We start from the raw sequence: 13,330 nt of genomic DNA on the forward strand, positions 1-13,330 counted from the left end.
CAATTTTTAAGATGGAAGAGAGAGAGAAAGAAGAATAAGGAATATAGAAGAGAGATGGATCCTGGTGGAACTCTGGCACCATGGCAGTCTCACAGAATATACGATAGAATAGAAGGAATATAAGGAATAAAATAAACATAACTCAGTTGTAAGATAGGATTTCCTCTACCTTTTATAGGTAGCTGCAACCCTAGGAAAACTGATGCAATTCTTTACCCCAAGGGTATCTTAGGAGTTTTAGCCCACTAGGGGTAGATTGCTTCCTTGAGGAGGGTAGTCAAGACTTAAGGTAAGATTCTCCTCTTGGCTCACTATCTCAATCCTCCCTGTCTCGGTCCCCTCCCTTGACCGTCCAACGATCCCCTATCCCCATGATCGTCTCACCGGATCTTCAGCGGGCTCGTCCCTGGTCGACCCCTACCCCCCCTGTTCGACCCCTCTTATCATTCCTGTTTCACCTCTCAAACCTGCGAACTCGCCTCAGCCACTACTCACCTCCCAATTCAAACCTAGATCAAGGTTCCTAGCAAAAACCTCCCTCTCAATCTTACGAATAGATTTCCCATTTATTCTTGGAGCCAGAAAAAAGGATCAAGGAGAGGAGAAAAGAAATAGCAGACGCTAGATTCTATGTGAGAATGACAAAGATTTATTTCTGTCTTGATCGCACACTTTCCGATGTTGTTCAATGAAGGGCAGAAAGGAGAATTGCGGCAAGCCAGGTAGACTTTTGTTAAGAAGCCAAGAGCATACAACACCCACATTGGGAGAAGTCACTGGGCTCCTAGACCAATAACGAGAAGAAACAAAGGCAGAAGCACAAAAAGTTGCCTCTGGGAGAAAAGCGGTGCAAGGAAATGACAAAGGAAGAATTACCAACAGTGACAGAGTAACATAGGTAGAAGTAAAATAAAATTAACATTATGACCATAGTATTGCAATGGCGGAAGAGACACAGGCAGCAATCGAGGAATACTGTCAGAAGCTAAGTGCCATAAGCACCCCACAATCACAGCTACAGCACAAGCAAATGACAACCATAATGAGAGATACCAGAAACTGTGATGTAAATACAACAAAGAAGCCAATTAGCGAGCAAGAGAGGAAGTGTCAGAAGGCACAATTGAAGGATGCATTAAAGATGCCTGAAGAACATTACAGTGGACAATGAAGCACCAAGTAAGTGGTTGTCTAAATCCAAAGAAGTTAAGTCAGGAGAGAAGAAATAAACCGCAGATCCCACAAGTCATTGAAGGATTTCTGCAGACTCAAAGACTGGTGGATCTGCAGAATGGGCACCAGCAAGATCCATAGGAGAATGCAAGAATTAGAATGATACTGGTACCATATTGAATTGGTTTCCTCAGCCAATTGAAACGAAACCTCTTCTCTGGCTTCCTTAAGGAGAGTGATACAAACCTGGATCTAGGCTCATATCAGGAGGAGGGTAGAGGGGACCAGATAAGGTAGAAATTCCCCTGGTGGAGAGGTGAAAAAGGAAGGATCGGAGAGGAGGCCGAGCAGAGGGGGTAGGGATCGGCCGAGGACGAGCTGCCCGGAGATGCGGTGAAGCAGAGACGATCACGAGGACGGGGATCGTGGAGGAAGTCAGAGCATGGATACAGAAGAGACGAGGGTGAAGGGAAACCAAATATCACTTAAACCCCAAACATTCAGTCTGCCCTCCTCAAAGGAGCGCTGTGCTATTTAAAGGAAACATAGAGGGAAAGGAAACATAAACGATAATGCCCCTAATGCATCTGGGGAAACCTATCAGAGAGATACATGTATTAAAAGGGAAAATTATTCCAGAGCACAAATGACCAAAGTAACCCTTGTAGGGGTCTGTATCGTAACTCAAGACAACGAAGTCTAGTATAAAAAGCACAAACTTCACAATAATGCTTCAATTTTTATGATCCACATAAGTAATGACGTCACATATATTCCGGCAATATATATTGTGAAGCGAGTTACAGATATCTCAGAGTAGGATTCACATCTTCTCTGTCAAAATTTGTCCAAAATTAAAATTTCATTACAGAACAAGGTAGAGTGAAAATGAAAGTAACATTTCCGGTCATGGACATTATCATCAAATTGACCATTATAGTTATTAAGAAATTGACTCAGTTTTCACAGTGCCTCAGTGATGCTACATCTCATCTGTTCTCTAGGAATGAAGCCCTCATGTCTTATGGTACTATTCAGTAATATCATTCAGAGAACCACCACATAGCAGAGAGGGAGGTAGTACGTACCTCAGAAACAAAAGCTCCAACATGACTATTGTCCTTGAATGCTGTCTGCGGAATTCTGACAATTAAATGACGGGAAAACTTTTCTGTCAAAGAAAGAACATAGCTGATCAGAAAATTTTGCTGTCAATGATTCACTATAAACATCAGTCAGCCTTAGTGCAGTGTTGTGATGAATGTTTCACCCAAGAGAAGAATTATGAAGAATAATAGATAAAACAGAGATGGTATTCAAAGTCAAGGCAACAAGAGATTTGAGAAGGATCAAGTTCAATGATTACCATATAATTATTGTACAACATCTGGAAAGCAAAAATGGTTGTCTACTGACTCTAGGATCATAGGGCCATCGGATTACTTGAAGCCAGGACACCAAATATGTTCCTCCCATATTGGATATTTTTTTTGCTAAAAAAATAGACCAACACAATTTGTTCTTACAGTTGAACTTGCCTCTGAATAGAAAGTATTTCAAGTTTTTGTGATGTATGAAATAAATTTAAATTATTGACAGAAAATGTAATATATTTAGAAAAATTATAGTTCTACTGCAAAGAGGTCATTCTCCACAGATGATAAATGAACTACATCCCCAAGGAGAAGCAGGGATGTTCCAGTGGATTCTAGTGAGTACAATGTCCCAAAGTATGAATTGGCCATTGTTTCATCTATAATTCTGGGCACCACCATACCAGACATGGCGTTTAACTTTCTGCATCAAACCAGCAATGGAGAACCATGCTGCCTTAAGTCCCTTCAACTCATGGATAGCCCCATCGGTAGAAACCACCCTTCCCCAGAACAACACCTCGTTCCTATGCAACCATATGGTCCAAAATGCCACCAGTACCTGCAAGCCTTCTTCCTTTCTTCTACACCTGCAACTCTAGATTGAGCCCCAAAAAGTCTCTTCTAAACTCACATTCACCATTGATATTTCTTGGCTGGCCCAAATTGTGCCAAAAAAAGGGCACTCGAAAAATAGGTGTTGACAATCTTCTTCCCTTCTTGAGCATTACAGACATGCCGACGATGTATCCGAGTATAGTCTTTTGCAAAAGGCCCCAGTCATTAGTGTTCAACGTAATAGAATCCATGCAAAAATCCATACCTTCATACCGCCATATGAACCTACACATCCGGATAATCATCGAGTCCTCATCTTGCCCCTTGTCGATTTCGTGTTAGCTTCGAGCCATCTTGTTAGCAGCACCTTGGGTTTAACTGTCCTAGGAACTGTTACATATCCAAGAATTCTGCAACCCTTTAGTCTGACAGGGCACAAACTAACATCGGGCTCCACACTCCATCCTTACAGTCCTGAACCTTGACGTTAGGTTGCCGTGTTAGTGCATATAAGCACACAATGTGCCTTGTGGCAACCATGCATCCAATCAATACTGAAATACCGAATCATCGCCTAACTTGTCGGAGAAGAAGTTCCATACCAGGGGAAGCATTGTTTGAGTCCTAGCCAAACGGGTGATGCCCCTTGGAATGGAGTTGCTTCTCTCCCAATTCAACCCTCTGCCTTAGCTGTCCCGCAATATTTGAATGGTGAGGTTGTTCCAGGGATTCATAATCCTTCCCACTCATTTTGTTAGTAGTGCCATATTCATAATTTGTATATGTCAGACCACCAATCTTCCCAATTTGATAGGCCAACACACAATGTCCCATGAATCCATCGCGAGCCCATGACTTTGTACTGGCCCAGATCCTCTCCATAAAAAGCATCTAATGATGCTGTCTAATCTTCTCCCAATTCCCGCCGGCATCTTGAATACTGAAAGATGAAATATGGGGATGGATGAAAGTACCGATAGCAACAACACCATGTTTAACCATCTCCCAGCTCAGTCCAACATAATAGAACCAAGCACATAGATAGATCACCACTTCAAAAGAAAAGGTCAACGGAGTAGTAATTCGTATGCTAATGAGGTAGTATGATGGATAATTGACATTTCTCCATCGGCTTTCATAATTTTTGCCCACTTAAAATATATATATATATGAAGAAAATAAGGAAGACCACCTGGAGCAGAGGTCAACCTGATGCTAATAAAATATAAAGCTGTGTACAATCATATACAAAATTACCAAAATGGTCTGCCATTCACCTCCCTCCAAACCAAAAAAATATTAGCAGCTCAAAGTCCAGAATTACATTCTCCATGGAAGCCTTCTTCCCCCTAAATACCTGATAGGATCCCTGGCCCTCATTGGGGCAGTCTTGTCTTTTGACCATTAAGGGCACCTAGGCCCCCTTTCACTCCCATGTTTCCTTTAAATAGCACAGCAATCCTTTTAGGAGGACACACTAGAAGTGATCTTATGTGACTGTTTGTTTCCCTCTTATCCTCTCTTTTTATGTCCAAGCTCCGTCTCCCTCTAAGATCCCCATCCTCGTGATTGTCTCTACCTCACCGCATCTTCAGGCTGCTCGTCCCCGGTCGATCCCTGTCTCATCTGTTCGAACCTTCCTCAGTTCATTCCCGTTTCTCCCCTCTCTACCCCGAGAACTTCTACCATGCCTCGCCCTCTACTCGCCTCTTGATACGAGGTTCCTATCAATATCACCTCATTACGATGCAGCCATATTGCCCAAAGCACCGCCAAGAGTCTCTCCCAATCCAGCTTGCTCCTTTATTTACCATCACCAACTGAGGCCCAAAATGCCTAGTCGGAGGACACATTCACCCCCCCCCCATCTGCCGCAATGCCCATATTCCCTGAGCAAAAGGACATGTGTGAAGAATAGGTGGGAGCAGTCTTCATCGTCTCTGGGGCACAATACACTCTACGGAAGCCATCGGGACCCATCTTTTGTGCAAGACTCTTATAACCAATCGTTGCAGCCTCAACAATCAGCTGAAGAGCCTCACCTTTAGAGGGACTCTTTATTTCATCAACACAGAGCATGTGGTGCTGATTGTCGAATCCTCCAGAGCTTCCACTATGATCATCATATACGCATCCTTTACTGAAATAGATGTCCCTCTCCACAGCCAATCATCACGTGACTCACTCGACGTGCTAAGATGTAGGAGGGCTTGTTGCATCACCGTCAGCTCCACAAACCGTATCTCTGATAAGGCCCAGCCAGGGTTGAAGATGATGCGATAGGCCACCGCATTCATGAACACCAGCCCAGGCCCATGCCTGCGGCCAATTAGAGAGGACTACTTCAGCAAGATGGAAGAGAGGAGAAAGGGCTTTTGACTCTAACGATCACTACTGCTTGAGAGTGGCCATCGATAGAGTCCAGACATTTTCCAACCTGTCTGCTCAGGCCGTCGTCAACCCACCTTCTCTCTCTCTCTTTATTTTCCTCTCTATCTTCTTCTACCTCATCCCTTCAGTACATTGTGGACTATTACTGTATTTGGAATTTCAATCAAGTGGAGTTGAGTTACAAGATCGTAACAGGAGTCCAAGCTCCGTCCCAACACTCACAAGCCGTAGCATGCGGGTTCTGCGCCAATACAAAAAGTCATGGGAATACTAGTTTCAGGATGCCTTTATTGAACTACCTATCTGTCCAGAAATGAAAGCTAGCACCATCTCCCAATTTCGCGACAAAAAACCTGTGGATATGAGTTATGGCTTGACGCAGACCTTCCCGAAATGGAGACTCCCCTCGAGTTCAAGCCCAACGCCTCTCCCAATCAATCTCTAAGCCCTATCTGTCCTTCAAGAAATTCAACTAAAGGTCCTACTCTGCTGATGCAAGTCCTACCACTGATTTGGCCAATAATGCCAAACTCATGGATTCCAGGTGGAGGATCCTTAAACCCCCTGCTTCACGGGTCTGCATACTACGTTCCACGAGACCAGAGGCACCCCCTTGCGCTCTTTGTGTTCATTGCCTACCCAAAAGAACCTTTTCATCAATCCATCCAAGCTATATTATAAGTCGCCCTCCTGGGTTTCCTTCAATTTTGTAACCCGTTGAGAATGATGACTAATCCAAGTTAAAGTGGCTTGGCCTCTGCCAACTGATTTGTAAACTGATTCCAAACACTTTTTTCATATGAAATAATTACCCCTATAGACAAACAAAGCCCTAAGGTCAAGGAGGTCTTTCAAAAAGCGTTGGAGAAGAAGAGAGGAGGCAATCAAGAAACCAACCAGACAGGAAGAAGAGCCTACAAATCTGACAGACTTCCATGCTGTAGTTAGCCCCTTGAAAAATATACCCCCTCTTTTCTTTCCCTTTAACCATCTTTGTCCTTTGATGACCCTTCCCTTGTCTTGCTTATCCATCTCTCCTTCCTTTCTCACCTTTTCTGTTATTCATGGGGCATGGTGCCCTAAATCAATATTTTCCTGGTTCCCTGCCTGCATGGGACAGTTGGAGATCCTTTTTTCCCTAAGTGGAGAATTGCATCCTGACAGAACCGATAGAACTGCTTCAAGAATATAACTACTTTCTCGAGTAGTTTAGATGTCCTTCCTCCATCGATCACCGTGGAGCTCATTCTCTGAAAATTTTTGCCATCAACAGATCTTGTAGCCAAATACAGCTTGCTCCTTCATGATATCCCCCCAGAAAGCCAATTTTCTGCTTGATACCCCTTCGTTTTACACTTTGCCTCTGTATTTATTCTTCACATCCTCAGTGGGTAGTTAGTTGCTCCTTACTGTATTGTGCTTCTGCACGTGACACAACCCTTCCCCCTGGAATGACTGTTATTTCCTTCCTTCTTTGTAACTTCTTCCTTTGATATTTACTTATTGGTATTGTTAAAGATAAGAGTCTGCCCAAAAGCGTGCCAAGGCAGGCCTCCACAGGCCCTAATTGGGCTTCTAATCCGGCTCCCAATCAGGCCCCCTAATTGCCCCGAATCGGGCCCACTAACAGCTCAAATTGGGCCCGACTCCCAAGGCCTACAGCTAGTTAAACTAGCCGTTGGAATCTCCAGGCTAGAGCCTTTGGAGTGGCCAATAGCCACTTTCTGGCCTGTATAAAAACCCCTTTCATAGGGGATGTACTTTATCCTTTTTGCTCCTTTGAATGATAGTTCTTTTTTCTGTTCCATCAACTTTCTCTTTTTCACGCTTGTTACTAATGCTGAGCTCAAGGGAATCAGGCCATTTCGTCAGGTATTGTTACACATCCCTTCTAATGAAACTTTTTGACAAAGTTAATCAGATCAATCACAATTTTTTTTTTCGTACGTAATGTTGTATCCAAGAGAAATGACAAAACAAAATACATCTATTTGAATTAAAATTCAAAATGATAGTGATGTCACAGCAAATAAAATAAAAGGAGAAACAAAGTAAGCCACAACAAGTTCCAATTCAAAATGACAACCCGGGGAAACCACAAGGGCAAATCCCTTCTAATAAAAAATATTTTTTTATCTATGCGATGAGGCATAGAGGCATACCAGTCGTAGAGGAATCCAACTCCATAATCCACTCTCTTTTTCCTTCGATTGAATATTTATCAAATAGAAGAGAAAATATGACAGTGACCAAAGTATCAACCATTTCATCAGCGTTTCTCTCAGGGTTGTCTAACTTACTGAATTCTAGGTCAAAGTATAGGTGGCAAGGCAAACCCTAGACAAAAAGGAGATTTAAAAGTTATAAACGATATAATACAAGATGTTAAGCATAAAGGAGATCGGAATGATACAACAATCAAGGAACTAGTCAAAGAGATCTTTAGATTCAATCATTTTGATTTTATCATTATGATAAAATAAACAATCAAGGAACTAGATAGAAACTAAGGTACAATTAATTGTATAAGCATAACAATCGCAACAAAGACAGAAGTCTAACTTAAAATTAGACTTGATTCAGCTTCAAATAAGAATTAAACTTAAGCATCTAATTGAGCAGACTAAAAAGGTCAGTATGACAAAGTTTTGCCTTCTTTTGGAAGAAAAAACCTTCAGTAGATTGCTTTGTTTGAAAGGTGGCACCCAAGGCAGGAGAAAAAGAATTCCAGAATAAAAGTTGCCAATGTAAATCCCCATGTAATAAATGAAATGGACAAAGACAGACGTGCCTTGAAATGGGAGAAAACAATTTACACTTGAAGAAATCAAGAATTGAATTCCTTAGCCCTCATGAGGGTGCATTATACTGTATTTATAGGAAGGAAGAGAGAGAATGCAAAATGGGCCCATTATCATGAGTCATGACAAAGAGATATTAGATATATGAGAAGAAGCCCAAAGTTAGTGAGTGGATATTATCCATTCCCAGCTTGACACAACTCGTGAAATTGATGGGCAGATAGGCCTTTGGTGAAGATATCCGCCCGCTGTTGAGTAGAAGGAACATAATGTGTGCAGAATTGTCCTGACACCAACTTCTCCTTAATTAAGTGACAATCAACCTCAATACGTTTAGTGTGTTCATGTTGCACTGGATCAAGTGAAATGCTAATAGCCGATTTATTCTTGCAAAAAACTTGAGTAGGTTGATCACAAGACAACTTCAGTTCTGCAAGAAGATTAGTGAACCACAGTCCCTCGCAAAGACCTAGATCAAGAGCATGAAACTTTGCTTCTGCACAAGACCTAGAAACCATGTATTGCTTTTTGTTGCGCCATGTAATAAAATTGTCACCATAAAAGGTGAAATACTCAGTCGTCGATTGCCAATCAACATGGGAACTAGCATAATCGGCAACTGTATAAACTTCCAAATGAAGGTCACCCTGACACTTGAATTGAAGGCCAACTCCAATGGTACCCTTGAGAAATCGAAGCACACAGTTGGCTGCATGAATATGACATGTCTTTGGATCATGCATAAATTGGCTCAAAGCAGCCACTGCATAGGCAATACTGAGGCGAGTGTACATTAGATATATCAGCTTACTGATCTGCCATATAAGAGTCATTCCCCCTAATAATAATGTCATCCACGTAAACATGGGGGAGGGTTATTCCCCCTGACGAGGAATGACAAAAGAAAAGAGTATGGTCACCATTGCACTGAGAGTAGCCAAATACTTTCATGGAGTGCGTGAAGCGACCAAACCAAGCCCGAGGAGATTGTTTTAAACCATAGAGAGACTTCTAAAGACGGTAGACCTGAGGAGACGCATAAGGAGTAGTATAGCCAGGAGGCAAGGACATATAAATCTCCTCATGAAGATCACTATGGAAAAATGCATTATTGACGTCAAATTGTTGTGGAGGCCACCCATGGTGAGTGGCAAGGGCAATGAGCAAGCGAACAGTATTCATTTTGACAACAGGGACAAAGTCACCAAATAATCAATGCCAAACTGCTGATGATAACCCGTAGCCACAGCATGCCTTATACCGTTCAAGAGAGCCATCTAACTTGTACTTGGCGTCAAAGACCTAGCGACAACTGACCAAATATTTATCAAGGGCAATGAGCAAGCGAACAGTATTCATTTTGACAACAGGGGAAAAAGTCTCCAAATAATCAATGCCAAACTGTTGAGTATAACCCTTGGCCACAAGGCATGCCTTAGACCGTTCAAGAGAGCCATTTGACTTGTACTTGACGTCAAAGACCTAGCGACAACCAACTAAATATTTGTCAGGCAGCAACTGACCAGATATTTAACCACAAGTTATAAGCCATCAAATACACAGTTTATGCTACATAATGTGTTCAGAAATAATATCTGCAGCATGAGCTTCAATTAAAAGAGGCTAATTCAGGCTTCTTGTTGGGAAGATGAACATCAACTTCAATATGCTTTAGTCCTCCCATGTTGTACAGGATAATCAGCAAATTCAATATGCTAATGGCAGACTAATTGTCACAAAAAAAGGTATTAGAGTCCGCCATAGACATTTGTAGATCAGTAAGTATGCTCTCAATTTGTAGGCTATGAACTGAGGACCATAGCCAAAACTCAGTTTTGGCTCTTGATCAGTCAGCAATCCGCTATTTTATACTCTTCTAGAAGACAAATCTCCAGTAATAAGGAAGGAAAAACCACAAGTAAGACCATCTGTAATCAACTGATCCTCCATATAAGTAATATCTATAGATATCATGAGAGAATTTCAATTAAGTTTTATTCCCATGTCTATCGTTCTCTTCAGATATGTGAAAACTATTTGAGCAATTTGTTGGAGAACGATTCAAGGATCACCACATATCGACCATAGACTTTAAATAAGATATATCGTATAAAGTATGAAACAAACAGATCAACTTGCCAATAGGTGAAATATCAACTTTCCAAAACACGCAGGTTGTATCAGTGTTTTTCCACCATGTCCATTTGTCTAGGGTTAGTCCAAGAGCAGCTACAAAGACCAACATCAATCAAAGAAAGGAGAATATGCATGGTGCTGTCACACGGCGGGGTGTTGCCTGCATTACAGTTTCTCATGGAACTGAATTTCAATAAATTATGATGTCCTTACCGTGAGAGACAAATATGTTCCAACGGAATAGGATATGATACTGGCCAAGAAATAAGTGCCATTGCCCAATCCTTTAATGTCAAAATCTGTAGCAAGTTGTGTTGTAGACTTGCCATTTGATTTGTGTCATCATCAGTCACAATCATGTCATTAAGGTACTTAAATAAGAGAGTAACTCTGCTAGAAGCTGATGGTTTGTAGAATGCAGCATGATCTCCATTAGCCTGTTTCAGGCCAAATTGCTATGGTCAGTCAACCAAACAGGCGCTTTGAGACTGTTTGAGGTCCTAAAGTGCTTTCTTCAACTGTCATACCTTCGTAGTGACATTTGAGTCTGTATACTCAGTTGGCATGCTCATATTGGTTACTCTGTGACATTTCCATATAAAAAAGCATTTTTACATCAAATTGTTAAAAAAAAACATCACACTGCAGTAAGGGCCAACAATGATCAACAGCCAGCGATATAAGTATATGAATAGTCCGACCCTTTTTTTTTCTTCAAAAAAATGAATGTTCCATTTCTTGCTACTGGAGCAAAAGTCTCCAGATTCAACTGCATATAATCAAATGAACCCTTTTCAAATAAGTAAGCCTTCAAACTCGCAATAGTGCCATAAGAAATTATGCACACAGAGACACCCACTGTTTTTTCCCCCCATTAAGAAATTCGGGACGACCAATTCTACTACAAAAGATTTGGGTTAGGCTCCTGAAATAATTTTCTCCTGTTATTCTGACAACAATAGAAATCTACGGGCGGGATGAAATTTAAACATGAAGTGATAAGATTTTGATTGACTCATGAAATAGAACGATGCATTTTTGCTCTGAAGAACAGTTAAGTAGTTGATTCGGATTGACTTGTAGGGCCTTGTCCTCCTCCCAATTAGTCAATTATTAGGGCCCTCTGATAACCTAGTAAAGAGAAAGCTCATCTGGTTGTCAAAGCTCAACCTAGTTCTCTCACCCTCTATGTAGGATGTGGAGACTGATACAAAGCAGCAGAAGATGTTTGTCGCTTTTTATGTATATTCCTTTTTCTCTATAAATGGCTTCTGAAATCACTAGTAAAATTGTCTTATTTCGAATCAAAGTATAAGAGCGTGTGGCTGTTTTTCTTCCTCCATTTCTGGCCCGTTCTATTCACTCTCCTCTTGAACTATTGATATACTGCTGGAGCAGATCACTTGGAGCCAACATCCAACTCGACGAGATCTAATAGTGCATCAAGGAGGTCAATTTCCTTCCTTTCACATCCAGGAGCTTATCAAAGGCTCCTCAGGCATCTCAGGAGCAAGGCTATCACAAGTTTTCATTCACTAATTTGTTTTGCACTTTTTTATTCTCTTTCCAGATTCAATATAACTTTTTTTAGTACAAATGCATCAATTCAGCACACTTGGACAAACTTTTCAAGAAAATGTTGATCTTTATGGAGGAAACAGCGAAATCCTCCTATAAGTGAAGCATAGACCATGAGTTTTTCTCCCAATAGAACCTAACACGGTTAAGAGAAATGTTGATGAAATAAATTTCTTTTTGCTTTCTTCTCAAGCTTTTCATCAAAAAATACGACTGTATGAACCCACTTTTCATTTAACAAAGTGCAATAATAAAAATCTAGAAGATAAACAGAAACAACCTCAGGGACAATTGTAAGGAAGTGAAAGAAAATTTTAAACTAAAAAGTATGCTTGAGATTATAATCTCTCTGAGGTCCTAAATATTTTTAAGTCACCGCAACATCATGATGATACTAAACAGACTTCCAGTGTACATAGGGCAAAATCGAGGTTCCATGCAAATCTATGTTGAATATAATAGACATGCTGCAAGCAGTAAGTGCAAGTAATATATCCCACAATTCAGAATAAGACTGGACGCTTGAAAACCCTCTTTTAATGGTGAACCCTAACTTTGCATGTATATTGTACCTCTTGAATGACTTCGTAATGATGGCGAAGTTTGGGGTCCATCTTCTCATATCTGGACTGTAATCAATCATGTGATCAGGACTGTTCTTTCCATTTTCACAATTAGTCGAAAAAAAAACATCAAGCAAACGAACAGTAGAAGCTGAACAATCCAAGAATTAAATAAACTACAATTTTGGTCACCTCCGCCAAAACTCTTCGTAGGTGCAGACAAGGAACCGTCTTTGCCCATTAAAATGATCTTGGTATGAGAAAAGATGAACCAGTTCATGAATTCGGGCAAATCTAATGGCCTCTTCTTGTCTAGGAAATGTTGCCCATAGCTCCTTCCTGAACTCAATAAGAAAATTACAACTTTATGGAGCGCAACACAAAGATGCAAAAATTATCTATTATTAATCAAATTTATCAGGTTATTAAGGATGAACACATAACAATTGAATAATGCACGTGGTACCTTAAACTAAACTCTTCGCGTTGATTGAGATCAACTTGAATTTCACGAAGTAGCCATAATAACTTTGAAGGTTTCTTCATAGGAGCGCCATGCGGAGAGCCATAAAATACAAGTGGAGATATGTGCTTGACGCCATTCAAATTGCACGCCTTAGAAGTCGACGGAAGTAACTGAAGATGGAAAAATAAAATATTTTACATATTATAATTCAAAAATTAACGTGGCCATGCATTGATGACCATAGCCTCACAAGAAAATACTCAACATTGAAATCCAGATGGTTTCCAGGAA

General features: G+C 40.9%; 1 protein-coding gene across 1 annotated transcript in view; it reads right to left on the minus strand.

Annotated features, from left to right (window-relative positions):
• The window catches only part of LOC144715256 (DNA primase), a 35,958-nt gene that overhangs the window by 20,071 nt on the left and 2,557 nt on the right, over positions 1-13,330 (minus strand). Inside the window, exons 3-7 of the mRNA XM_078590191.1 lie at positions 13,040-13,209; positions 12,766-12,912; positions 12,583-12,634; positions 7,658-7,832; positions 2,262-2,344 (exon numbers count right to left, since the gene is read on the minus strand). Coding sequence (XP_078446317.1) covers positions 2,262-2,344; positions 7,658-7,832; positions 12,583-12,634; positions 12,766-12,912; positions 13,040-13,209 — 627 coding nt within the window. The remainder of the gene's footprint in view (positions 1-2,261; positions 2,345-7,657; positions 7,833-12,582; positions 12,635-12,765; positions 12,913-13,039; positions 13,210-13,330) is intronic.

The sequence above is a fragment of the Wolffia australiana genome, chromosome 18 (genome assembly GCF_029677425.1).
Source record: "Wolffia australiana isolate 7733 chromosome 18, ASM2967742v1".
Classification (NCBI taxonomy): Eukaryota; Viridiplantae; Streptophyta; class Magnoliopsida; order Alismatales; family Araceae; genus Wolffia; species Wolffia australiana.